This window comes from Pseudopodoces humilis, chromosome 9 (genome assembly GCF_049639895.1).
Source record: "Pseudopodoces humilis isolate 2021_Gansu_Grassland_sample_001 chromosome 9, ASM4963989v1, whole genome shotgun sequence".
Lineage (NCBI taxonomy): Eukaryota > Metazoa > Chordata > Aves > Passeriformes > Paridae > Pseudopodoces > Pseudopodoces humilis.
Window position 1 is genome coordinate 9,575,186 of NC_142208.1, and position 27,832 is coordinate 9,603,017.

The window sequence follows — 27,832 nt, forward strand, 5'->3', positions numbered from 1 at the left end:
CTACTGCTGTCGTTGTCCTCCTCTCCCCCTCCCTTCTTAAAGCTGCCCAAGCAGATCTGTATCATTAATATTTCAGTATCAGCTGTACACGGGCATTGGCTACACTGCAGCACACTTCATCAATAAGAGCCAGCAAGGGCTGTGAGCTTTGCCACACTGCCTTCATCCAGCACAGGAGGAAGAGCAAAGGCAGAGCCTGCCAGAGAAGCTGAGTATCTGCCGAGGGCAAGGCTGCATCTCACAGTCCCAGCCTTGAGGTGCTTTTTGCTGCTTTTGCTCCCTCATTCAGATCATCCCAGATAATACCCTAACAAGCAACAAGAATGGATGTTTTTAAGAAAGGTTTCTCCATTGCTAAAGAAGGTGTGGTGGCTGCTGCAGAAAAGACCAAGCAGGGAGTGACAGAGGCTGCAGAGAAGACCAAAGAAGGGGTAATGTATGTAGGTAAGAGAGAACTAGTTTTGATTTACTTTTGATGAGCATGAACTGCTGCATAGATTGTCTCTGAGAAAGTCTGGGGAAGTGACATTGTGGCTGAAGCTTGGGAGTGACTAGCAGGATAGTCCAGATAAGATCCTGAGCTCTGCAGAGTTGCTGTGTAAACCTGGGGTTCCACAACCTCCCCGTGCCTCAGTTTCCCCAGGTTAGACATAGAAACCACTACTTCAGGGAAAGCAAAATGGTGTTAAGGAGCAGATGCTCAGGTGTAAGGTTTGTTTGACTATTCACTGATTGTTTGCAGGGTGAGTCAGGCACTCTCCAGGCAAGTGAGCGTTGCTGGTCTCTGCCTCACCTCCACACTGAGAGAGACTCACTGAGGAGGCTCCTGAGAGGAGCCAGGGTTAGTTAAGAGGGGACTGCAGGATGCATCTGTTTCCCCACAAACAAATGGGTTTGTCCTGAAATCCTTCTCCTGTTCACCGACCTCTTTCGCTGCCCATGCACACATTAATCTTGCTTTACAAGAGACGCCCAAATTCCTTTTGCCCGAAGAATAGGATCTGGAAAACAGCATGCCTGATGTCCTGCCTAGAGACCTCTTTCACAGTTAATGGGCTGAAACCTCCCCTTTCAAGGTCACCCTCAAAACCCACTATCTCCACTTATCTAGCACATGCAATTATATGGCTGGATGGTCAGATATTCCATATAATACAAACTAAAGAGTCTTAGGTTCCCAAGACTGATTATCTCACTGCTGATTACTGCATTTCACACAGCTCTTTATTTTTACTGGATGTGGGAGTGTTTCTTTTTGTAGAAAAGTTTACATGCAGGCTCTTCCTGCTGTCATATTGCAACATCCACAGCTGTATTTATGTACTATATTTAAAACTGCTCTATTACCAATGGCTACAGATATATATTTGTATGTTACAAATTAAATATAAAATTTGTATGTAGCAGTTCTGGTAATGTCTTTATCTTGAAAGGTAAGCAGCATCCCTGTAAACAACTAAACTAACTACAGTAAGTGAAACACCAGTCTAAGAAATGTCACATGTGGGTGTCACATTGTGGCATCATTACTGCTCCACCTGCTTCCAGATCTGAGTTCTGTCGGGGTTATTCAGAGTTTTTATACATATTTTTTCACATCTCTGTTCAGTCACGTTGTGCAGCTCCATACTGTGACCTGGTTTTCATTGTTGCACAGCCAAGAGGTCTCTTTAGGAGATTCTAACCTTTTCAATAAAGCTTTCTATGAGCCTAAAACTAAAAGCCTTGAAACCTTAATCTCTGAATGAGTATCAAATAAGGAACAAGCTGAGGATTATGTGCTTTTTCCTTTTCTTGGTTTGGTTTGTTGGTATACTGCTGGTTCCTGCCCTGTCATGCACTGGACGCAGCTTTGCCTTGACCTGATTCAGTTCCTGTTGGGAAGCTGAGCCCTTTAGGGAAAATTCAGTCTTTCACAGGCAGGAAAAGTAAAGGACAGATGCTGATTAGCTCAGAAAATGGGGGTTTTGTATAGCCAGAGAAGGTGGAGGTGTGGTATATTGGTTCAAAGTGGAATGATTAGTGTGTTGTTCATGCTGCCTTTTGTCATTCTGTGCCACATAAAGAGTAAATCAGAGACTTGAACTGTTCCTTCCTTACTTCTTCCCTTGCAGAGCCCTATCCCAGCAGCTTCATCTAGAGCATTAGGTGATGAGACTTGAATTTTTGGATGCTAGGAGAGAATAAAAATGTATTGAACCTCAAGGATCTTTTGAGAACTTTAGGAAAGAGAGCAAAATCCCCAGGGCCTAGGATGGATGAAGTGGATCCCTGACTTTTATTCAGGTTTGTGTTAATTCATTGCTGACTCTCTGAGGAAGATTCCAAATGTCTGGACAACCACCACGTCTGGTGAGTCGCTTGCTGCTACCCAGGAGAAGAAAATAATGCTCACTCAGAGGCATCTGTCTGGAGTGAACAGCATCACTGGGACACTGTGGCCACCTCTCTGATCCATGCAGGTTCAGCTCCCAGAGCCCATGGCAGAGCAGGAGATGCCTCCCTCCTGCGTTGAGCCTGCAATGCGGTGCTCCTGCCCTGCTGCCGGCCTTGCTGAACCGGTCAGGTAGGGAAGAGAGCGCACAAAAAGAGAGGGAGAAATCCTGTATCATGGGTCACCTTTGCCCTTGGTAAAATCACCATCTGCTCTCCAAATTCTCACAGCCTCTGAGTGTGCTCAAGTGTCAGGAGATCCCTGCATGGTTAGTGTGGATCCAGCAGTTGGTTCAGTGGGCTGTCTCTTTTAATTTGGTTTGAATAGGGGTGTTAGTGATGCTGAAGTTAATTAATGAATTTAATGAAAAGCCACATCAGAGTATTGAGTCATTAGTACTGTGTAATGCTATAGTTCAGGAAACCTCAACAAAGAATGCACTTGTAGTTTTCCAGAATGATTTTTGACCGTGTGTGCTGCAGAAAGCCCCAATACACCGAGCTGTATTTAAACTGAGTGATTCCTGCAGGACTTAATGCACATCAAAATATCCCTTTCTGGTCTAGAACTTCTCCCAGGGCATAGCACTCCACCACCTCGGTCCCACCCTGGCGGTCCCAAAGCTCTTGCTGATGACTCACGGCACTCAGAAGAGGCAGGATGCATGAACTTTTAATTCTGGGTACAGAAGCTGCAGGCAAGGACTAATGAGCGAAACGAGATTGAGCATCAGGTGATTGCTTTCTGATTCAACAGATGCGGTTTCTGGCAGGAGCGTGCGCCGGAAGGTCGGGTTTCATGCGGTGCATAATGGATGGCAGCCTGAGTCATCGGGTGTGGCTGGGCTGGGAGGATGAGGCGAGCTCTCCCCAGGCTGCAGCAGTGGCTCCTCCCAGTGACATTGCTTCTGTCATGAAATGGATTCGGATGTTTTCCCTCTATCTGCATCCCTCCTTTCTGGAATTATTTTCCATCTGCAAATATAGCACCTGCCTACTCCCCCCATAAAAGAATTGAGCCCAGATAGCCACCTTAAAAGTCTGGGAAAAAACATACAAAAGTTCAGCTCTTGTCTCAGTAAGTGTATTTACTGCAAAACTGCAAAGGCATGAAAGGCTGGTACAGCAGATGATGTTCTTTGCTTACCTATCAACTGCTGTTTGACCAAAAACCAGCAAAGGGCTAAGCTTGAGCATCTGAGTCTGATATAAGACAGCCTTGTATGTCACATCAATATTGTGGCAGTCTTTTCTTGGAATGGTACTGGGAGGGAAAACAAAGCAGAATGGTTTCTGAAATGAAGCTTGTGTGTTTGGCCCATTCAGGGGCTCACATTCATGGCTTGAGACTTGCACCTGCTCTGCTCAGTGCTGTCCTGCACACATTTGTGTGTCATGGGCACCATTATTAAATCCAGTTCACAGCAGTGCACATGTATTGTGTGCATCACCAGGAGCTGCAGCTGACAGCAGTAACAAGTTAAAGATACAAAAATTTCATCTCTTGACTTCTAAGACAGTTTGGGAGGGTGGAGTGAAATGTTGAGGGCATATTGTAGTAGAACAGTTTTGTTCTGCCCCAGGCAAACATTGCAACCGCCAAAATAAATCAACAATTGAGAATTACATTCAAAAATACAATAATATGTATCAGGCACAGCAGAGCTGGGCTGGACCTGTTGTTATCATGGCACTGCACCTGTTTTGCTTCTGTGGCTGTTAATGAGAATGAGTTGTGGTTTGTAGCTGGTTTTTCCCACCACACCCATGGATGCTCCACTATGATGGAGTCAAAAATCTGCCTAGTTCTTGTCCCTTATTATCATTTTGATAGTCGGCCATAGAAATCCTTTTGTTGTATCAGTATGGGAAACCTGAAGAGAATCTGTATAAGTGCAGATGATTTGCAATATACAGTAAAGTGGGTCCAGTGGAATATTTTGGCTTGTGTTTATTAAAGTTCCAAGAGAGATAAATTTGATCCTTTATTTTTTTAATGTGTAAAGCCCCTAGCTACCATGGAGGCTGACGATGTACCATTTGATTTCACTTATCTGCAGCAGTATCAAGTAGAAGGGATATATAGCTTGTCACTTCAAGCATGGAGGAAAATCACAGAGACTAATTATTCCTTAGGGCTGTTTGTGTTGCAAACTGAATGCCTTCACATCCTGTTAGCTTTTCTACATTGAGAACAGCAAGATAAATTACAATGTAAGCATACATATGGTGTATTTTCATAATTTGAGATAAAACCATCTGCTTTCTATGTATTGCTGTGAGCAGGCACTTACAGCCTAGGCTGAGGCACCAAACTGGGAATCTAGTAAGTAGGTATGCAGTAGGCAGTTCTGTAAATTCAGTCTCAGGTTTCTCCAGAGTCTTTATCAGTGGTATAGAATGAGACTTTTAAATGACCACTGCAGCCAAGTATCCTGGCTGAAAGGCCAAAGTCATGGATGTGGCTTCTTGTCTTGCAGGAGTGAAGTAGGTGAGATATAACCAGGTGATTTTAATTACAGTCATTTTTACAACTAGCTTAAAGTTGATTTACCACCACTCAACTGCTCATTTTGGAAATATTGCAGGGAAAATTTTTCATCATTAAGATTTTTCAGGTCTAGGCATCTCCAGAGAATTTGCTGTTGAAGCTCTCCAATTCTCAACACAAAGGTACTCATTTGCTTTACTCGGGAGGGAAGCTGGTCTCTTTTCTGACTCTACAAATGGTTTGTGTCTGAGCAGGAGGTATCAGCAGCACTTTGACTCTCCACTGCACTTCCTCGGAGCAGGAAGCCATCTGTGTCCAGAAATCAGGGTGTAATTTCCAGGCAGCACTGATGGATTGTGTTTCCTTTCACAGGCACCAAGACCAAGGAGGGCGTAGTGCAAAGTGTGACCTCAGGTAAGAGCACAGCCCGAGAGGGATGTGGAAGTCTGTGGTGATTGTCAGACCTCTTGGGAAGGCCATCACCCCTGCCAAGTGGGAGGTCTCTGTGGGACACTGCTGATCTGCCTGACCTTCCCACTGCCAGCCCCTGAATGGGGGCTGCTTGCCAGGAGCGATGGTTCAGGGTCTGGCATTTGCAGTGCACACAGATGGGAGAAAATATTTAATCAGTAGTGGAAGTCAGAAAAAAATCCAACAAAGGTTACTTGGCAGACTGGGATGATTCACAGCAATTTAGACATCTCACAATGTCAGGTGCACAGCCCAGCACACAGGGAGGATTTACTTGCATCAGATCCCGTCTGGCCAAAACTGTGATCTTTGGAAGAGTCCTGCCAGGCAGCTGCAGAGTCAAGGACCCAAAGGGTTCCTTCTAAGGTATCCCCAACTCCAAGGCAGAGAGGCCATATGGACTGTCCTGAAGGAAAATGATCCTTTCCCTGGAGAATTTCATAACCATTGTTTTTTTCTGCCAAGGGGTATTAAAACAAACAGAAGATAACCTGGAAGAGGTCATGCACAGTCTGCAATGCAAAATACCTTATTTACACTGTTGCCTCTTAGTATCTGACTAATTGTGAATTTTTCATTCTCCAGTTGCCCACAAAGACTGACAGGCTGCAGTGCTGCTTTCTAAGCAGCAGTTTGTGCCAGACGAAAATCCTCACATACACAATCTAAATTCAGACATGATCTCATCTAAAAAATCCAAACAAGGACTGCACCAGGGCTAATTTCTTCTTTTACATCAGTGCAATCATTTTGTCATCTCAGGGAATTTGGCAGCCTTCTGTCAGTGTCTAGTTTGCTGACTTTTCTGCTTTTGTTGAAACTGTAGTTGCTGAGAAGACCAAAGAGCAGGCCAACGTGGTGGGAGAAGCTGTAGTAGCCAGCGTGAACACAGTAGCAAACAAGACTGTAGAAGGAGCAGAGACCATTGTGGCTACTACAGGAGTTGTAAAAAAGGTGCGTTTCTTTCTTCTGTGATGGGCAGAACAGAAGAGCCTTTGGATTACACTTAAACTGCCTGCAAACATTTACAGCTGATGGCTTTACTTATTTCATGACAGGCTTTCAACAATATCTGCTTTTGTATAATACTTAATATTATCATATAATGCCTAATATAGTCACAGAATCATTTAGTTTGAAAGGGACCCCTTGAGATCATCTAGTCCAAACCCTTTAGGGCCAATGAGAGAGGACTGCCCCACTGGGTTTTGAATATCAACATGGAAGGAGACTCCACAACATTCCTGGGCAACCTGTGCCAATGTTTGACCACCCTCATAAGAAAAAAGAGAATTGTTTTCTTCTGTTCAGATGATCACATTAATCACTTGGTTCCTATTGTCTCTTGTCCCATCAGTGGGCACTGCTGGCAAGAGTCTGCCGCTCCATTTTCTTATGAATGTAGAAAGGTACTTGAGTAGAAATGTGTCTGGGCTGCTGGGAGCATCTGGACTGAGTCAGAGCTCAGGGATGTGCAGAGTGGGAAGGCACAGGAGCCAGCACTTGCCCTCACCCCTGTGCTGTGCTGGTGGGATGCCCTGGCCACAGCAGCTCTGGAGGCAGCAGAGGGCAGCAGCAAGTCAGGCACAGCCTGGTTCCAGCAGAAAGCCTGACCCTGATGCTCTGCTTCCTGCTGGTTTGACAACAACCAAGTGCTTATTGATAAAAGGCCATGTGACCCAATTTGTGTACGGATTAAGCCAGATTCAGACAAGGCATCTTCTGTCCTCCAGCCTAATTTGATGAACGGGGCTTCTTCAAGCGAGGGGATTAAGAGGCGTTTGAAGGAGCAGAACAGCTCCTTAGTTGAAGGCAGTGTTGATCATTAGAGAAGATGCTTTGGTAGCAAACAGCACCCATTTGTACAGCACGAGGCCAATACTTGGCAGCTCTTTGGTAAACCCATTTTTCCTCTCTTCAGAGAGTGTGATCGGTGCTGTTGATGGCCACAAAAGCTTTATGAGTCACAACAAACCCAAACCCAGTATCAAAGCAAAGCCAGGCTAGCCAAAATTGTTTTAATTGTTCAGATAGTCGGCTGATTAATTTCCTGACCTGCACATAAACACATTGTGATGTGAAACAAAACTTCTACACAGCATATAAATCCTGAGAGAATAGCCTAACAAAAGAGGAGACCAGCGGCTATGAGTGACGCAAAATGTCCTCCTGAAAGCATGTGAACAGGGCAGATACAGGAGTTCTGCTAAGCCATTGGGATAAATTTAATCTCTACTCCCACAGGGAACAGCAGTTAGGCTGCAGGAGTGCAAAGAGCCATTCCTAATTCCATGGGGCCAGAATACCCCTTCCTACCTTTTGACTGACCATGAGGTGATTGATCCAGGAGAGCGAGGAATTTGCTGATGGTAGGAATCCCTGCTGCAGATAGCAAACTGTCTCCCCTCCAGCAATCCTCTTCCTAAGTGAGAACCCCACCTCAAAGACCGACAGCTACAGTTTACAGCTAATTTCAGAGCTCAAACCAGTGCAGATTTTCCAGAGAGCATCTGAAATATTATTCTCATGTCTTCATTGATGTCCGATTGCTTAGACTTAAAATGGAGATTGATTAAGAAATGAAAAATTAGGATGTGCCACATACTAAAGGGCAGACTAAATGGAGCCAGGAAACTGCTTTGGATACAGCATCATGGTGTCATGCCAAGCAGCAGAGGTGGGCAGCACACTGAAAATAGGAGGAGAAAAAAAAGGCAAATCACAGGAGAAAAAAACTCAAGAAAAACATTTGTTCTATTGGTATAGTTCAGTTAAGGACTGTGAATCTTTTATTCATACTCACCATACTTTAGCATGTAGCTAGACACCTTTTAGATGCAGCTAGACTGAGAATATTGAGCCCCATGTGCACATCTGTCTCTATAGGGCACTCGTGGTTAGGTTCTTTCTCCCCTTGAACTGAAATTGATGAGAGGGAGGCAGTTTTTTCTCTTGTTCAGATTTGGTTGTTTAGTCTTCTCTTATCTGCATTACATGTATACAAGGTACAAGGAGCTATGTGCACTAAGATAGAGAGGTGCAAAATGGCTAACAAAGATCTTCTTCAAGGTCTTTTTTATGTCTATTTACCCAATTAACAGATGTCAAGTAAATTATTTTTCTTAGTGACCCAATGACCCAACACCTGTGAGCTGCACTGCAGCATTCTCTATCCACCTACTACTACCCAAAAATCTCTGGAAGAAGAAAATGAAGAAGAAAGAAGGACTAGAGACAACACCCTAAATCCACCATCTTGTCTTCTGTTCTCTAAACTAGTTTAAACCCCAAACTTTAATTTTTTCACCCAGTGACTTAAGAAAACTTTCTAATTTACACACTTAACATTTTCAGTTTCTCTACTTAACTCTAACAGTTGTCTCCATGGTGCTATATGAAATTCAGTGCTTTCTTGGGTGTCAGAGTTAGGCATCACAGATAAAGGTATATATCATGCATCTCTGACCCCAACACACTTCTCGTGCATCCCTACTGCTAATGGATAATTGCCATGGAACCAAAGCTGCTCCAGAGGTAGGGCCCTAAAAGGAGTATAAGGAGTTGTGCTGGGCTCTCTAGAGCTGCTCCTATAGTGTTACACAATTTGCTCATGGAAATACATCCAGAGTTTGTCAGTAGCAGCACCAGGCACTGTAATTCATGTGGGAGACCCACTGGAGGTACACTAAGAGTGATAATGTATAGCTTTTAAATGTTTAAACAGTGAATATCCACTGTTATAATCCTGCAGTTCTGGAATCATCACAAGCATTTCAGCCCTAGAAGTTTGAGAGAGCATCCAGTTGCATTCAGTCCTGAGACTTGTTTGTGCTCCATACCATCCTCCTTCTTTCTAATTGCACAGAGCAATTGCCAACATCTTATTTGGGTTTTCAACTATCTCCAGTGTTGTTCCCTGCTACAGAAGGGCTGTTCAAAATGCCAGGGATCTGTGAATGTATGGCACTGAGCAGTGCTCGAGGTGACTCAGGTCTGTGTCCTCCAGTGGCCTAGAAGGCATGTCCCCAGCTGACCATTTCCAGTATTAATATCAATTGTGTAGAGCTTGTTGACATTTAATCTGTGCATTTGACAGCTGGGATCAGTGGCAGGCACACATTAGGAAAGAGAGGGGTACTCTAAGGGTTTTGGGTTAAGTTTTGCTTGGGATAGCCGTGGGGTGCAGGTGTATCAGATGATGACTTTGGCCATGGGAAGGAGCCCAGCCCTTTGTTGCATCATGGCAGGCACTGAAATGTGGACACCCTGGCAGCCTGCTGTTCCTTACTGTCCTTGGGGGAAGCACTCAGAGCCACGCAGAAGGAAATGGGGCTGAAGTAACCCTACACCTATGGAGGGGTGCCAAGCTCCAGATGAGAACCTCCTAGAGCTGCGCTGACACTGCCTGGTAGGGCTTTGGTCCCTGGTCTGACCAGGTCACTGCTGAGTACAAGAAAGTATTGACTCATTTGGGGGAGTTTTTAAGTATCAACTAAAAAATCTGTAAAATTAAGAGATTATAAACCCTCCTCAATTTTTCTGATAGAGAAAGGAATGAAATCAGTCAGTAGTGTGTTCTGTCTGTGGCTTTGCACCCATGCCCATCCCTGGGGTGGACATTAAGAGATTCCAGTGAGATAACCACCCACTAAATATCCCTGTCTTAGAAGAGGATTAATTCTTCATCTGTATGACACAGCACAGAGCTTGCTGCAATGCAGACACCACGTGGTTGGGAACAAGCCCATGTACCTACATATGCTCTCAAAATGTCCCTCAGGGTTTGGAACAATTTCCCCAGTAACTGATGCTTCCCTCCACCTTCCACCTAAATCTTCCCTTTAGATCTATTTGTCCTGTCAGTTTTTATGGTTTAGTTGTCAGTTCATGACTCTGTCACTTTGAATTCGGTCTGATCTTTTTTTCACTTCACCCCATTAATTAAATGAGCATTTGTCAGTTATGTGCAACCACTGGGTGCGTTTGCTGGATCACAGCGTTTCTGTACACCTGATCTGGAGCACGTGGGCCGCACCCATGCCATGGCTCATCTCTTTCATAACAACTGCACATCTTGAATGTGAAAGGCTGCTGTTCATGGCCTTAATTCCCTTCACTTACACCCTCCAGCGCCTCCCATGCAAAGACAATCTGTCGCACGGAAGGAATTAGAAGCAGAAACTGAGTGACTTTCCTGTTCAAGTTGGATTGGGCTGGGCAAGTCCCACTAGGAGAGAGCCACCAAGGGCATCTGAGAAGCCACCAAGGGCAGAGCTGCTAAGCAGGAGGAGCAGGGAAATCAACAGCCAAACTACCCAACAATTAAGTAGAATAGATAGTTGAAACTTGTTCCCCCTTTTTATTCAAGCTTCCCTGTACTTAGTTGATGCAGTGATGCATACCAGTGGTATCCTTCCACCTCTCATGGAACACAGGATGTTTTTTTAAAAGTAGTGTGGAGGGGGGCACTCTGCCTACAGGTTCTTTTTCTGTGTTTCACTCTCAGTCTCATTAGTGTATCCAAGCAGACATCTTCCTATGCAAAATAGCTGAGTTAGTAGCACTGGTGAAGCCTTAAAGCCTACAAGACCATGGATGTGCTTCATAGCTCAAGGCTGTACCCCAGCAATCCCGTACGTTAAATATCATTTGTATAAGCAGTCACAGGAGCCACTCAGAGAGTCTGGCTGTGAGCTGGATAAAAACAAAGCCACCCAAAAAGTCTAGCTGGATTTGTAGAGTAAGACAGGAATCCTGCATGCCCGTCTGTCTGTCCTGTTCATGGGTCCACTCATTTTAGTCAAGGGTTGATCCCTTAGTCAGAGCTGTTGGCATCACTCTGAGCACACTCAGCCTGAAACCTGTCCAGGACAGCTCGTCCACGGGACCTGCCAAGCTGCCTGAGGCTTTCCTAGGGAGTGGTTTGGGGATGCTGCCAGGCAGCATCGTGTTTGCTCCAGCACCCAAGGTCAAGAGAACTACAGGAGGCTGAACCTCTCTACCTTATGCAACTGATGTCCTTTTGAGGGCTCCTAAATTTGTAGCAGACTAGGCTGCCAGTGAACCTCTCTGGCTTTACAGCATAATAATAACAATAATAACAATAATAACAATAACTACAATAACAACAACAACAATAATAATAATAATAATAAAAAATAATAGTAAAGGACTCTTGCCACTGAATTTGTTGAGATTTGATGAGTATATTCCAGTATCCAATATTTGGACTGCTTTCTCTGTTATATAAGGAAGGTATTTGGATGTAAACAATCTTATTATTTGGGGACAGCAACAAAACTCCCACTGGCCTGTAAGATAATATAGATAAAAAGTATAAATTTTACTTCATATATGAACTCAGCAGACAAGTCAATTGCTGAAGAGCTGAAAAAGGGATTTTCATGGAACCTGTGAAAATGAGAAACCTGGAGAATTAAATTGTAATTAATTTCTTCCAGTATTTCTGGGCTTTTAAAATCAGTTTAAAAAAAAAATCTTATTAAAATATCCAAACCCAGAAGCCTATAGTACACTCTGTTTAAGATCCCTTAGCATTTCACAGGAATATTTTTATAAATGGCAGGTCTTAATTTGTTGAGTTTTTAATTAGTGATATCTGAACATGTACCTGCTGTATATAACCTTAGCAAAATATTGTATTATATATATACATATAAGTCTTCTGTGGTATATATATGCTACCTAAAAGTATATTTTTAAACACACAAAATATTTAAAAATTTGTGTACTATTCTTGGAAGGAATTCTGAAGTCTTGTGATTCACTTAACTATTATGTTCAAGTACTTCACTTTTCTTTCTTCACTAGCAAAAAAAGATGCAACTGCCCCCCCCAAAAATAGAAGAAAATAGCCACTAAAAAACTAAATTTTTTTTTTTCCATTTAAAATACTTTTCTCTAAGAAAGTACGTAATTTTTGAGAGGGAACATTCAGCTCACCTTTGAAAAGCAGAAGGAGCATTACTAATTGCTTCATGGTTTCAACATGCCTTTTACTTAGAAAATGTTACCCCTTTTAATGAGGAGATGAGCACTGACAGGAATGGCAAAACTCCTGCTGCCCCTCAGGAAGTTGGATTTTCCCCCCTTCTTTCTTGCTCAGCGTTGTTCTGTGAGTCAGTGTTATAGCTGCAGCTGGTGCCCAGGAATTTTTGTCTCTGTCCCAAGTGATGACCCCTACACCACACGGTCCTCCTCTGTATATTGCCTTCCTGAGCAGTCCCTGAAATCCCCAGCCAGCTAACACCCAGCTGAAGAATGCAGCCCTTCCTCATCTCCTGCTCCCTATTCCGGGTGGGGTGGAAGCGCGTGAGAAAAAGGCTGTGAGGCGACATCCCTAACACGGCCTGACACCTCTTCATCCTGCTATTGTGCTGGTTCCTCCAACACAGTTTAGAAACACCCTCCAGAAACTCAGTTGCTTCCCTTTCTAAAAATAGATGGTTGATTTTTAGCCTTCTGGAGCAGTCTTGGCAGACAGCATGATCTAAGGGATCTAACAAGCAGCACAATAGCTGAACAGGGGTTCTCCAGCCCACCCATTGCTCTTGGATACAGTGTCCCAAGGGTGATCCTTAGGTGTCACTCTCCCAGGACTCCTTCCACATCTCCCAGAGCTGAGCTCCCTGCCCACAGGAACAATAGGTGGTCATACCCTGTAGAAAGATGGAGTGCACTGTCCCTGTGCTCCTGGGGAGCTGTTCTCCACTTTTCCCAATGCACCTTAGGCAGTGGCCTTTGATTGACCTTCACGATTTCACACAGCAGCTGGTGAAATTGCACCTGCAAAACACTATGAAAGAAACATCTGCTATTGCAGCTGTTGTCAGTGGCTTGCATTGGAGATTTCTTTCTTTTCCACCTAATAGTCAAAAAGCTGTTTGTAAAGCTTCAAAATATAATTTGAAGCTATTTACCTGCTTTGGCTTAATGCACTGTTAGTTCTAAGGTGTAGATATGCAAAGTGTAATGTAAATGCAAATGTGAAGTGCTTTAAAGCCACAGGCTGGATCCTAATGCTGAATGAGCATCCATAAATTCAGAGTAGTGAGCTGTTTGCTGGCAGCAGGAGAGTTGACTCATTTCAAACAGGCTGTGGCTGAGTGGCTCCATCAGAGCAGTGGCCTCTCCTGAAGAGCTGCAGGTCTCCCTGTAGGAGAAACTGGCTTCCATGATGTGCAAGTTTGATGTCATTTGGTTACCTGGGCTTGCTCAGGCTGGTACCAGCAAGAATCATTTCAGCCAACAATGCAGTGCAAGTTGAGGGCACGTCCCTTAGGAAAAGATGATCACACTGTGCTTCTCATCTGGAGACAGCAGCACATGATGCTCTCCATAAACAGACTAATTAGCTCTGGTCCCAGCAGGGAGATGAAGGGAATGCCTGCATCTGTGACAGACATCAGTACAGGGCTGCAGCTCGTATTTGGCTATTTCCTGTCTCCAGTGGATTTGTCTTACAGTAGCTTGCATGGAGAGCAGGAAGCCAATAGGTAGCACAAGCAGGTTTGCAGTGCTTCCACCTCCTGACTCCCCTTGCTGCCACAAATGGATCTGAAGTTCAATTTCCAGATTAAATTTTCATAGGTTCTACCTTATATCTATGTAACTCCATCTACTTTTTCCTTTTTACTCCAGTAAGGTCAGGATTTTCTCTTCTCTTCCCATGCAGCCAAATTGTGTTTAATGTAATTGCCTGGTAGTGCAACCTCTTCTCTTCTTTGAACAGGGAGGTAGCTGAAAGATGTAGGCAAGTAGCTAGAAGAGCCCAAAATACTTCAGTAAATGCTTGGATGCAAACAAAAAGAAAAACTCATCCTTTGATACTGATATTTTATCTGAAGCATGACATTAACAGCACTACAGTACTGCTATATCTTTGATTAGTTTTAGTCTATGCAATGAGTGCTTAGGTAAGACAGTGCAGGGAAAGGCTGGGTATAGCCTTACTATGTGTAAATTTATTTGTTCCTCCCGAATTCTTCACACTGAAAACATCAAAACTCTGGTCTTAGTGACAGGAAGATCTGATTTTCTGTACAAAAAAGACCCTAAGCCAGACTGTAAGAAATTGAATTGGCTTTTTCATAGATATCTGCTCTAACCAGCTGCACGACAAAAATGGGTTTCAAGCAGTATCTGCCATCTATTAAAGCTGTTGTTTTGCTTGCGTGTGTAATGCTCAGCCCCATCTCGCGCAGTCTGTCTAAGATTAGGGCAGTGACTCTGCATGTGGCAGCAAGGACAAACATCTTGCTTGTGACTTGGCAGGAGGACCTGGCAGTGCCGCAGCCACCCGAGCAGCCCAGGGTGGAGGGAGAGGGGGCCCCGGCAAGCGCTGGCGGAGAGGTGAGTGCTGCCACGGCCCTGCTGCCCCGGGCTATCCGTGTCACACCGGGGATCTTGCTGGGTTACTGGTTTCCCCCTGGCAGGATCTCCCCTTTGCCTCCCGCGGTTCTATAACTGCCATGCAAGGAGCCCATCACTGTTCTCGCTTCCCTGAGTTATTGGACAAAAACCTGAGCTCATCTGTTCTTGTTTTTGCCACTTCCTTATCTTGGGAATTTTCCATAAGCAACAGATTTACAGACTGCAAACTGCTGGGTTGATTTGGGGATGTAAATGCACATATAAAAGTTAATGCTGTCCTGTAGTTCTGTCATCCCATGGAATAGCTTTTTCCTGTTTGTAGCCATGCTTTAGAAGAGATCTAGATAACAAGTCAGGGTTTTCTCTAAATTTTCCTGTATTTAAGTAAGTTAATTTAATTTTTGAACTGTTCTACCTGCAATGTTCTTTTGAAGCAAACATTAGTCAAACATTAGTCTCTGGGCCAAATTCAGCTCTTTTTGTCCAACATGGACAACAGGGGCAAATGCTTCTCATGTAGTATTCCCTTTACAATTTCAGTGTTAAGGCCTTTGTCTGCCCCTTCCACAGGTACTGCATGCACCCAAACCCCACAGTTTTCAGCCTTTCTGAAGCTCAGGCTGTTTTCATGGTCCCCAAAGTTCCCCAAAGTCTCATCTATCACCCTCCCCCAGCCAGTCCCAGAAATGGACCCTGTAATTCCACTGGCTGCATGGCTGCACCAGTGCTGATCTCAGGCTGGGTCAGGCAGGAGCAGACCCAGGAGCACAAAGCAGGACAATTCTGCCAATGGAACCCAACATTAGCTTGACTTCCACCACGTGTGAATTCACACCCTTGTTTTCCCCTAACCCTAACCCCTAACCTAACAGCAGGAGAGTGTATGGTTTCCAGAAGGAATGGATAATTCATTTATTTTCTGCATCACCTATGGTCCTCATTATTTTCTAGCTGTTTGTGGGGTTTTGCGTGGTGACAGTCAGCATTGATTTTTCTCCTAAATTTATATATATATGTTTTCCACTGGAAATATTTACCTGTTTTCTTATCTGTCTTCTCTCACAGGGTGAAATTGAAGGTGATACATCAAGTTAGGGAATTCTTGCTCAAAAGAGACCATTCCAAGAGCATACATGGAAGTATTAGCTGACACCACAACAGGAAAATCCCACTGTCCATAGACTAACTACGTTCAGCTCTGTAGTCTTGCACTTGCCTCATAAACCAGTTGTACAATATATGTATGCCAGACTCCTCTAATTGTAAGTAATGTGCAGGTGTGTACTGGGCTGTGTGTCTTTCCCAGCCTCCCTCCTGGCCTCCCAGTTGCTTTGTATGTTTTGGTTGGACTCACGAATCTGTGTCTTGCATCCATGTGCACTGGCACTTGGGATCTCTAGGCATTGTGGTTTTTGGTTTTTTTTAACTAATAAAAGGTGTTTGAACAAGTTTTTTGTCTTGTTGGTTTTGTTTGCACATTTTAAATGTGGATCCTTCCAAAGTGATGCATTTTCCTGTAAAAGTGTAGTATTAGAATACTCAAAACTGTAAGAGCCTTAAATCATGTTATAAGAGATGAAGAATCATGGAAAGTTGTATTTCTGAAGACAGTACTGTAGGTAGGCTGGCTTTCTGTCACTCAGGGCTGAAAAACAAATATTTCACTTTTTAAATACTTGCTGTGTTTAAGAGAGTGGGGAGAGTGTGTTTAAGAGAATGTGGGGGTGATACTGGATGAAAGGAGGATTTGTAAAGAATTGGGAAATGGATGTTGAGTTCAGTTTATTCTGTTTGCACCAGAAAACTGTCCTGACACCAGGATGTAACAGAAGGTAATTAAAGAAATGTCATGGGCCCCAACTGAACTGATCAGAACTGCACTGCTGCTGGCAGGGACTGGAAGGGTTGCTGTGAAATGTGTGAGTGTGAGGGCAGGTGCCAAAGGAGAATCTCCTGGTGCACCACAAACACAGAGCTGGTATCAGTTACAGCACTCAGTCAGGCTGCAGATCAGCTGCTGAGTGCAAGCAGCAGAGACACTCCACATTCACCAGGGTAGAGAGCAGGAAAATGTTGCTCATTTGTGTAAATAATGGGCTACGTTTAAAGCACATCAGTAGGTATGGATATAAAAATGGGTTCTTTTATTTACCTGCAAGGAAGAGCACCCACTAATCCAGGAGAAGCCAGTGTAAGCTGTTGAGATTTAAACTGCTTCAAAATCAGACCAAAAATCTTCATTAAGCTGCTAAATGATGATGACTATGGAAAGTATTACAGAAGAGAGTTGCTGTGGCATGGAAGCATCTAGCAAGTGTGCTAGCATCTTCTCTGGGGCATAACAGTGCATGTAAAGCATTGCCTTGCAGAGACCACAGGATTTCCATTCCAGTGGGTCTTTGATCTCAACACAGAAAGGGAACAAAAGAACCCTAGCAGAGGTAACAAGGCACCTCAAAGGAGGATGTATCTGATATGTGCATACTCTTTTATGATGTCCTGCAAATATCTGCCAATTAAAGAGAGTAACTAAAATTGGGGCCAAGGTAACAGGACATAAAGAGATACTCATGCCCAGCAGCAGGAGGCCAGAGTCTATTCTCAGTGCTCGCTAAAGAGAGACAAAAAAACCTTTTGCTCAAAGGCTTTTCTTTGTGGGGATACAAACAAAAGTGTTTTGCAAAAAAGTGTTCTGCAAAAAAAAACGAGGTGAATGCCTTCAGTACATAGGACATGCATGGGAGGCAGGAGAGGGCTGTAACTCAAAGGAGGAGTAAGCTACTCCCCAAACGCCCATCTCTCAAGCAGGCTTTGCCCGATTCCTAGGGCTTAAACCAGGAGAGAATGGTAATTACTGAGCTAAGAGTATGGGGCCACATCTCTGCCACACTGAGCTATGTGTCTGCTTGGGAGGATCACATGCAGCTCTCTCTGTTTCCTTCGCTGTGGGAGGGAAAGTGTTTTTACCAGTATTTACACACCTGTATCTGGAACTGTGGGACTGAAAATTCTGCTTGACCACTGCCCAACATTTGAGCACCAGAAGTGTCCAAATGTTTCCTAAAGATCTGCCTCTGCACTTGCCTGCCTCTCACGTGGGGGAGCACTGCTCTGGGCCCAGGCAGGTGCAGTGCCTGCACAGGTCTGGTCTAGTCCCATGGCAGTCAGAGCCCACAGAGTGTTTATGCATCTTTCACAGCAGTCACAAGTCTTGGAGACAGACACCATGGACAGGACATGCAGTTTGATCCCACGTGAGTACCCTGTGTCAGTGAGTGGGAACAGGGTAGTGCTGTGCCCATGCAATGGCTCAGTGAGCCTCTATTTCATCCCTGTCCCTTCCTCAGACTGGCTGTCACCCAGCTGCGGGGAGCAGAAGCCAGAGGTCTGAGCCACATTTGTCAGAGGTCAGAAAGGTGAAGACTTGCTTCTTTTGAAGTAGAAGGGTCTTTCATTAAAGAGACAAAATATTGTCTATTAATTATTCAACTAAACTTTGTTGTACATCTGTTTGGTTCATTGAAAGGAAGTCTGTGCTTTCAATGAGAATTTGGACAAGTGTAATGAGAGGTGATGGAAGGTGAAAAGTGGAATGACGGAAGAGATGTCCCAGAAACATCCCACAAGAGAAGGTACTTTCACTGTGGAAGTGCTGGCACCCCCTGTCCCAGGTGAGTACTGAGGGAAGCAAACACTAGCAAAATCATTTTTTGCTGACAGGTTATGGTCTGGGCGATCAAGAATTTCTTTTATTCATCTCACCCTGTGAATTATTTAAGAGGACTTTGTACATGTGATACCACTGTCACACAAGCTGTTAACTTAATCCCACTGTGATGAGACAGCACCCAGTGCCAGGCACAGCATGGCCACCATCTGTCCCCAGTGACGACTCTGGGCACTTGCACCCTGACCTCTGAGGGGATCCAACGAGCCAGGAACAGCTGCTGCCAAGTGTTGCATCAACCTCACCATACAAGTGAACAACAAAGTGCTGAAAAACACTTTTTTCCCCTCGGAACAGCAAAACTTCCTTACCATGTAAAACTGCAGTTAAGCTTTATTGAGTGATTTGTTCTGACAGAGTTTACAGCCTTTGCGAGCTCCCCCCAGTTATGTCCTAGCCAAGGGCTGAAGGGCATGCAGGGCCTGATTTTTCAAAGATGTCTGGGATGAAGGAGAGGAAGCAGTGGCTCTCCACAGAATATCCCAAACAGCATTCCACTCATTTAAATGCAAATCAGGTAATAATACACTTAAAATCCCACTTCATTTGAAAGTCCTATTTTTGTGTCTGCATAATGCATGTCCTAAAACTGAATTCACAGAGCTCCTAATTAAAACCTGAAGGGCTGTTTTTTTAAATACTGTTCTCTATAAAATCACATTCTCACCTCTTTGACACATTGAAACTCAGCTTAACTGTTTCATAAATGCATTGAAACCTTACCAAATCACAAGATACTCCATACTGTTAATAACACAGCAGAAAAAGCTCAAATTAAACCTGCGCTTTCTGAATATTAGACAATATTGTCTGCCTACACGAGTTTGAAGCAGCACAGAGTTTCTCTGTCAAGCTTTGCTACTGATTTTTTGCATGGATCCCAGCATGCAAGGAGCTCTGCTCCTCCACTCTTCCCCTCCCACTAAGCCCACGTAGGGTGGGCAGCACAGCTGTGTGCCAGAAGGGCAGAGCCACAGCACTCCCTCCTCTCAGTCTGCCTAGAAAATATACACAGCTCTCTGGTAGACTTTACATCCCAGCTCACATCTGCAGCTTTCCCAGCCAGGCACTCCTGGGATAGGACCAGTTATTTATTTCCCCAGTCTCATGCCAGATTTTAAGGTAGGAGTCAAGCCTTTCTCATCTTCCTAGCCTTTTTAAGTAAGACCAGACAATTTTTTTTTTGTTTTTTCTGTTCCTAAATCTGCAGGATATTGTGAGACTCCACAGCAGCCTCAGTATTTAAGGATGGTTTCAGGTGCTCCAGATGACAGTAGAAACATGACACTTCACCTGGATGTTACATCAAGATTGAGAAAGTAGAAGGTAAAGAACTCTATTTGCCCTGGCCTTATGTTGATCTCACACTTTGAAGCAGAGCTGACTGATGATTCCTGGAGGATGTTACCACCTGTGTAAAGGAATAATCAGTTAAACCTACTTTTCTCCCTGTATATCAATATTTGAACTGAACAGCTAATTTAACTTAATTAGAACAACTTTAGTTTGATCTCCTAAATGACTAATATATGACTTACAATAATTATCTATGAGCAAACCATTGCATTTCTTAAAACAGTTCTGTTTCATGGCACAAACATCACATCCCATCCACACTATCACCAGTCTCCTTTAGCAGCCATGAATGCTGGACACTCACACTTTGTAAACTTCTGGAGTGGTCTGCGTAAAACTTTTTAGCCCTGACACATCATTGTGTTCACCTTGCTGATGGACACCACACCTATCTATAAATCCCAACCCTGGTAAAATTAAAATTTAAGAAAACCCAAATAAATTTCAATACTTCTAAATTAACCTCACTTGCCCCTTTCCATGTGTAAAACATAAGCTCTAGTTCTGATTAATTACTTCTGACCTTCATCAGGTAATAGAGCAGAGAGGTCCATATCACTGATATATGAGAGGGTGCTCAAAGATGCCACAAAAGATGTGTGAAAGGAAAGGAAACCAGAACAATTTCTAATTTCCCTGTGGTGCTTTAGATTTAACTCACAGCTGTTTGGGCTGCCTATTTGGAGTTGCCAACTATTTCTGTGGCCATGGGTCGTGGAGCACTCCTAGCACTTGAGGACTCAGTTTTGGGTTTCTTTTCCCCAAACACAAACAACTGCTCATCACAAGCAGCAGACTGTGAAGGTCAGAATGTGCCAAGGACTCAGACACAGAGAAGGGTGCCAGACATGTTACGTGTCAGAGGTGAGCAGACAGTGCTGCTGGGGGTGGTGGCACTTTCAAACTTCTGGTCCTGGCCTGTGTCAGTGATGCACCCTGGCATCAGCAGGTGGAGTAACTTTTAGAATAGCCTGAAATTGCAGAGGCACCTTAGCATGTGGCTCTGCCCACACTGTGGTACCTGCTCCAGCTGGCATTAACCAGGATTTCGACCTGCAGTCTCAGCAGATACTGAGAGCTGAACGGAACAAAAGTCAAAACTAACTTTCCACCCTTTCAAATCCTCATTTTTAAGCACTCTAATATCTAATATCAGTTCAAAAGACTTATTATTGTCTTCTAAAAAGTAATGTTAACTCACAGAGTGGATAAATATTATGCAATATATTCCATTAATTTTCTGTTGTGGTTTTGTAACTCAGCCAGCCACCTGATGCACAGATTATTGGTCCCATCATATGGAATGAATACTATGCAAATATCCCTCTTCACTCTGCTCTGGGCTGCATTATAATGATCATGCCATGCCAGTCTGGGCATGAGTAATTTGCTCACTTTTCTTTTTATCAGTTTGGAATCAGGATAATGATATTAATGCTAAGGATAAGATTACATTAGATAAGGAGTCATGCTGCCATGCTGCCAGCAGTGTGGGTTTTACTCAGGAATTCGTGCTACCTAATGCTTTGAGCAGGAGGTACAGCAAGCACTGGCACACATCAGACACCCATATTGAGTCCAGAATGCTGAACAGGTATTTCTACTTGGAAGAATAATAGTTGGAGCTGGGGAAATCTATTAGAGCAGAATTAGAGAGCAATATTTACCTGCACTGACTAGTAGCCTATAAAATACTGTTTTAATGTAGTGCATGTTTAATGCTTGATGTAAGCGTGCTTCAGTTTTAAATGCTCTCCCAAACTCCCAGTGTCCCTTTCAGACAGACTAACCCAGCCAGCAACTTGCAGGGCCCTTGCACTGAAAATCCAGCAGTGGAAACAAGCTGAGAGGGCATCTGGAAGGTATCTGCTGGTGAAACCTGGCCACATCTTCTCTTGAGCTGTGACAAACTGCCTGGTGGATTCCGGAGAGCTTCTTCCTGCCTTTCACTAACACTTCATACAAAAGTTAATCTACCTAATGGGCTGAGAACAGCTGAAATCCATGTGTTTGGTGTGGCTTTGCTGTGGCTGTGTTCTCAGGTTCGGGCAGGAAAAATAAGTAGATCTCTGTTAGTGATTTGGTTCAAAAAATGCCAGAGCCCCACAATACTGGGTGTCTTTTTATCTGAGTTTTTGCAAATTCAAATAAGAAAATCATTCCAGGAAAGGAATCAGCAAGGAATTGAAAAAGACACCTGATATGAATATATGATTAAAAGTCTAATTGAGCCATTGAGGGGGAAAGAGGATTGCTGTTTGAAATAACAAAGGAGTGGTGCAAAAGTTGACAAGAGCTCTCTGAAATGACAGGCGGAATAGGAGCAGCAGAGAAATGCTCGGAACCTTGTTTTCTGTGACTCTTCCTCACTTGGGTACTAATGAAGTCCTAAACTTATGAGAACGGTCAGTGCCTATCCAAGTTCATCTGTGGCATCTTGTTCTCATGCCTGTTTACCAACACAAATCTTTACTCAGGAGGAAAAATATGGGTATGAGTGTGGCCATCCGAAGAGAGATTCTTTGTACTCTGGAAAAGGCAATGAGGAACCTGAACCCCACAAAACCAGAGAGCCATTTGGCTCCTGAGTCTGCCAATAGTTTACTTGTACAAAGTACCTTTTTACTGGGGATTGATGGCAGGAAATGTAAACTCCAAAGGCTAGTGGAAACCTGGGAAATTCCAGAGGTTAAAGCCAGAAACTTTTATTAATGTGGTGATGCTAGGAAAGGAAGTGAGTTTAAACATAATTTCTGAACTAAAAGAATCTTATCACAAAGCCACAGTAGGGAAATGTGAGTTTGCTAATTTGGCTTCTTTTTTTCTTCCCTTCCTCTGAGAGCTGCTAGTGTTGGCACTGGTTACCTGCCTTACCCAGGCAAGGCCTTCTGTGATGATGAGATTTGCAATCCACCTTGAGCAGGCAACTGGAAAGATGATCAGATTAGCAGTTTCTTATAAAAATACACATAAATAACAACTCTCACCATCTAACATTATCCCACCTGACAAGAAAAGGGGGTTGTGATTAAAACTTCTAAGAATAGAAACAAGTTTGGGCTGGTTTCTGTTCTCATGAGGGTCTGCTCAGGGACTGAAGCAAGGAGAAGGAAGTTAGCCTGGCGGGGACGAAAGTTGGCCATGCCCACACACTGCACTTCAGTAGTTTTCCAACACTCTGTAAAGCTTACTTCAGTGGCTTTCCTCTGCCTGTGATGATGGAACAGGTATTTTTGCAGTTTTGGTTTTAAAAAGAAACAACCTGCACAAATTAACAAAGACAGTGCATTGGAGCAAAAATCTCAATCTGGGCACACCCTCTCATCAGGAAGGGTAAATAAACAGCTTTTCTCTATTTTCAGCTCTCATTCTTCACATTCAAACTCCACCCATAGTACCAGTCACCCCCAAAAGAATCACCAGGTCTTCTGGCAGATGTATAAAACCAGAACAAGTCAGGACACTATCACATAGTGTGCTATACATCACCAGGTGCTCAACATTATCAAAGAGAGGACTTTCAACAGGTGTCAAGAAGCCACAATGTCGGGTAAAAGCTTCCAGGGACTGAAGGAACAAGCTGAAGGTGCAGCAAAAGATGCTGGTAAGAAAGATTAAATATTGTTCTATATTTGGAGGGGGGCTTAGTTGCTAAATACTACAATTTTTAGCTGCATCAGTGATAGAAGGACACAGCTTTCTCTTTTATCTTCACTTTGCAAATTTTGGCCATCACCTGGAGAAGACCACAGGCCAGCTGTGGCTCTCAAAGCTGCCTCAACCCACTCACCCACTTCTCCCTCTGTGGCTCCTGAGCATTGTCAAACTCTTATCACTCTCCAAAATGTTAATATTTTTAGAGCAGTGAAGCCTTTTTTTTGGTGATAACAACCTTCTACATTTAGCATTTACGTTGCTCATGGTGGTTTTTTCTCATGCTCTGAGGTGATTTTTAATCAGCTCTCCTTTAAGTAAGTTGGAATTAAGCTTTGATGAGCATTTGCCACTTGGCCTGTCAATGTCTTCTGTTAATATAACTACATTGATTGCAATGGATAGTTTGTAATATATAGGACGTGTTTCTGTTGTGTTCTTCAGTAGTAATCACCAGGCTGCACATTGCTGTCATAGCAATGCCCATGTTTTAAGGCTGAGCACTGTTGTCATAAGCATTGGGCACTGGAAAACAGCTTTTCAATGCAAAGCATAAAAGCTTTTCCTTCAAATGAAAAGCTGCAAAATGTGTATAGCTTATAGTAGCTTTTTATAGTATATCCCTTACCCAGTTTGCCTGCAGCTCTTTCCAGCATATAATTTGGTCAGATATGGTTCTGGATTCTGATTCTGCAAACAATTCCTTGTGTGTGTATATATATATATATATATATATATATATATATATTTCTATATATATCTACACTTCCTTTATATATATACTCATATATATAATATATGAGTAATATCATTGATTATATTAAAGTTACAGTTTCATACACCTGGGGACAAATGTGTAGTAGCTGCACAAACATGACAGAACCGCTTTCTGAAAAACAAAATAGTCTTTGCTGCATCCTGAGTTCCTGATATTCCTGCCACTGAGGGGGCACTTTGCTGCTTTGTAAACCATCAGCTATCTTACATTCACAAGGTATCTCACTTTTTTAATGTTTCATATTCTGGAGTTGATCTGTGATGTCTCTAGTTTCTGCTCCTCTTCTTCTATTCATATCTTGTTTGTAAAAATCTCCCTTCTTCTGTCCAGCTCTGTTTAAGGCACTTTCTTCCATTTTAGAATAGGCCCTACTCCCAAACAGCCCATAGCGAAAATGCACATTAGATGGCCAACCTACCCCAAGCATAATAAGGCAGAAAAATCAATAAAAGCAAGTGTAGTGTTAAATAAGCAACTTGCAGCTAAATGTCATCATTCCAACTCACTGCTAATCTTTTCTTATCTCCTGCTTATCTGCCATTGATTTGCTCAGCTGACCATAGGTGCCAGGTGAGTGCTAATCTCAAAGCAAGCTGCTGTGGCAGCACACAGTGCCCAGGGTGCCCTGTGAAGGGCACAGCCTCAGCCTGCTCTGTACCAGCCCAGGGCTTGCCAGGGACACAGCCTGCTGCAGGCGTGCAGAAAGCCGACTGACGTACGGAATTCCTGTAACCAGAAAAGCGAACAGCTGGAAAGGATTTTGATTTTGTTTTACCTTAATTACAGCAAACACATTGGGACAGGCCACTCAGGATGCAGTCAACCAGATTACAGATGCAAGCCAGAAAGGTAGGAGCAATGACGTTCAAATTAAGATGGAGCAGCTCAACACAAGCCAGAAGCGGCCAGTGCTCATTCTCCTCTGTTCCACGGGTGTTCTCAGCCTGAAAGTCCTTGGTTTCAGTGACCACTTTGTATAACCTTTAATATTTTATAACAACTTTAACGTTTTTATAACAACCTTTATAAATCTCACAAAAGGATTTCAGGATTTGTTGCTGGGTAGCTCCACACAGCTACTGCACAGGCAGACTGTAGCTGACACTCCCTGGCCATCGAGTCTCAAGCACAGCGTTCAGACATTGGCTTCCTATTTAGGAAACTTGTGGGTACAGCTCTTCTTTCAAGAGCATTAAGTAACCCTATGTTACATCTTGCTCCCCCCACCCTGTCCCTGAGGGCAGGGGTCTGTCCAGGTCCAGCCCTACACTGGATCCCAGCAGCTGCTGGGGCAGCGGCTGGGGTTGAACATTGCAGATCCTGCAGGTGAAAAGCTGCTGTCTAGAAAGTGTTGGCATCTTGAAGCTGGAGACTGGGACCAAGCTAAACTAAAAACTAGGCTGATTCTTTTTATTTTTAATGATTTAATAATATTCAAGTATGAGGGGAGAATTAGCAATGTTGGGGTCTAAAATATTTCATGAAAGCTAAAATGCAATGGCAGTATCCCCTAAAAGCCGACACCTTCCACAGCTCCATGGATGTAACAAGAAGGGCAGGCTTGGGCACCTGTTGATGTTAGATGGAGAAGCAACAAAATGTCCAAAACCTTTTTTTCCAGATATATCACTTTTTTTTTGTAGTCTAGTCATTTTAACACCTTTCTTCTATCATAAGTACTAAATCATGTTGCATTTTTCCAACTTTCTGCTTATCTTTTTCCCTCTCTTGCAGCTTTTGACAAGGCTTCCAAGACAGCACAAGATGGAGTAGAAAAGGTGGCTGGACAGGCTGCAGAAGCAATGTCTGGCTTCGGGAAAAAATGTGGATTTAAAAAATGATGCTAATTCAAGTCAACTGTACTGCTTGTACAAATCTCTTTGGTCTGCTATTAGCTACTTCTTTGTGTAGAAAAATGAAAGCTGTTTGATATCTGGATAATTTTGTTCTTTTCAAATACAAATTTTTAAGGCAGAAGGTCCCCCTCATCCTTTACATAGAAAAATTACATCTTTTAGCACCATTGCTCACAATTGTCAACATGGCTCAAAAGGTTTCAGCAGTGCTGTTCCCCTGCTCTTACAACAGCTCAGTGATTATTGCCACATTTGCTGAGTCTATTTACAAAGCCAGTGAAACTGTTCATAATTAGGACACCAGAATAGTCATGTGATGAAACTGAGTCTTCTTCCAATAATCAAAACTTAAGCTGTGGTTATATGTCTTGTCAGTTGTTTGTTTGTTCCCATCCTCTGCATTTTTAGATAAAGATAAATAAAGGTATGTAAGATTTCCACTACTCAGATCGTCTTGTTATTTAATCTCGTTATTTTGCTGGGGCTTTCATTGAAGGATCACACAGTGTCTTGCTAAACTCTTTTGCTCTCTGATGCAAAGCCCTGTGAGGTCACTGTAAGAAGGGGAGTACTGAGCCCTTCTGCAGTCTGGCAGACGGATGGAAACCAACAGCCCCACACTGCAGAGGAGCCCTGTGGTGTCTGTGGGTGAACGGAGTAGTGGTGTCCATCCCTTCTTCTTTCTCCTACACGTCTGGTGCCCATCTAAACGTCTTGTTTCCATTATCCACTGCACATCTGTTGAATCTGCTGGGGGCAAATCCCGGCGTCTTTACCCCAGCGCTCGCTTGGGGCGCTGCTGCCGAAGCCGAATGGCAGCAGAGGTGCGAGAGATGCCGGAGGGTGCTCTGCTCTCGCTCCAGCCACGCCTGAGCTGAGGTTTGTGTGCAGCTTGTGTGGCTGCTCCGAGGCAGCCCCGGCCAGCCATGTCCTGTGCAGGGACGGAGCCGTTGCCACACAGGCAAGAGGGCAATCTTCTTGCCTAGGAGATGGAAATATTTATTTGAGATTGCTGCTTGCTGGGCAATCAGAGGCTGTGCAGCCAGACAGAATGCCCTCTTAGTGCTGCCTCTGTCAACAGAAGGCACTAATACCCACTTATTCACAGTAAGTGCTCTTATCTGGCCTCTGGGTGTTTCTCATTGCTAGGCAATATTTCTTTTCTTTTTTTTCCTTTTTTTTTTTCCTCTCTTGCTTTGAAGCCTTACCAGCCTGTTACAGTAGGAATCTAATTTGTGTCTTGCAAAAGAAAACCAAAGCATGACCAAAACCATCTGGCTGCAATGAAACAGGGCAGTCCAGGCCTGTCTGAGGTATCAGTCCTGCACTTCTTGACCAAGAGCTGTGGTTGTCCAGGGCTTTTTTGGAAGCCAATCTTTGTGAATTTGGTCCAAGGAGAGCCTGGCTCATTGTTGAACCCAAAGACCACCCTTGTCTGCAATCTGCACAAGGACTTCATGAACAGAAAAGCCTTTACAGGACTTTATAAGTAATAGACCATCTGTGAGTAAATATAGTCCAGGGCTCTGCACAGTGCCCCTATGCAACGGCTTCTGTAATTTAAAGCTTTAAAAGCCTAAATATTTACCCAAGTACAAGCTCACAGAAAAAGCATTAGACTATTACACTCTCAGTTACTGGGCAACCCCCAATAGTACTTTATTATTTAGTAC

At 43.6% G+C, this 27,832-nt stretch overlaps 2 protein-coding genes across 2 annotated transcripts; both read left to right on the plus strand.

Annotated features, from left to right (window-relative positions):
• Nucleotides 1-88: 88 nt before the first annotated feature.
• On the plus strand, nt 89-16,237 carry SNCG (synuclein gamma). The gene is made up of 5 exons (XM_005520449.2): nt 89-444; nt 5,297-5,338; nt 6,222-6,349; nt 14,690-14,767; nt 15,854-16,237. Exons 1-5 carry the CDS (start codon nt 324-326, stop codon nt 15,881-15,883), a joined length of 399 nt encoding a protein of 132 aa, XP_005520506.1. The 5' UTR covers nt 89-323; the 3' UTR covers nt 15,884-16,237.
• A 7,123-nt stretch (nt 16,238-23,360) lies between these two features.
• On the plus strand, nt 23,361-26,602 carry LOC102108566 (uncharacterized). The gene is made up of 3 exons (XM_005520450.3): nt 23,361-23,475; nt 25,090-25,152; nt 26,038-26,602. The coding sequence occupies exons 1-3, from the start codon at nt 23,415-23,417 to the stop codon at nt 26,142-26,144; spliced, it is 231 nt and encodes a 76-aa protein (XP_005520507.1). The 5' UTR covers nt 23,361-23,414; the 3' UTR covers nt 26,145-26,602.
• The last annotated feature ends 1,230 nt before the right edge of the window (nt 26,603-27,832 follow it).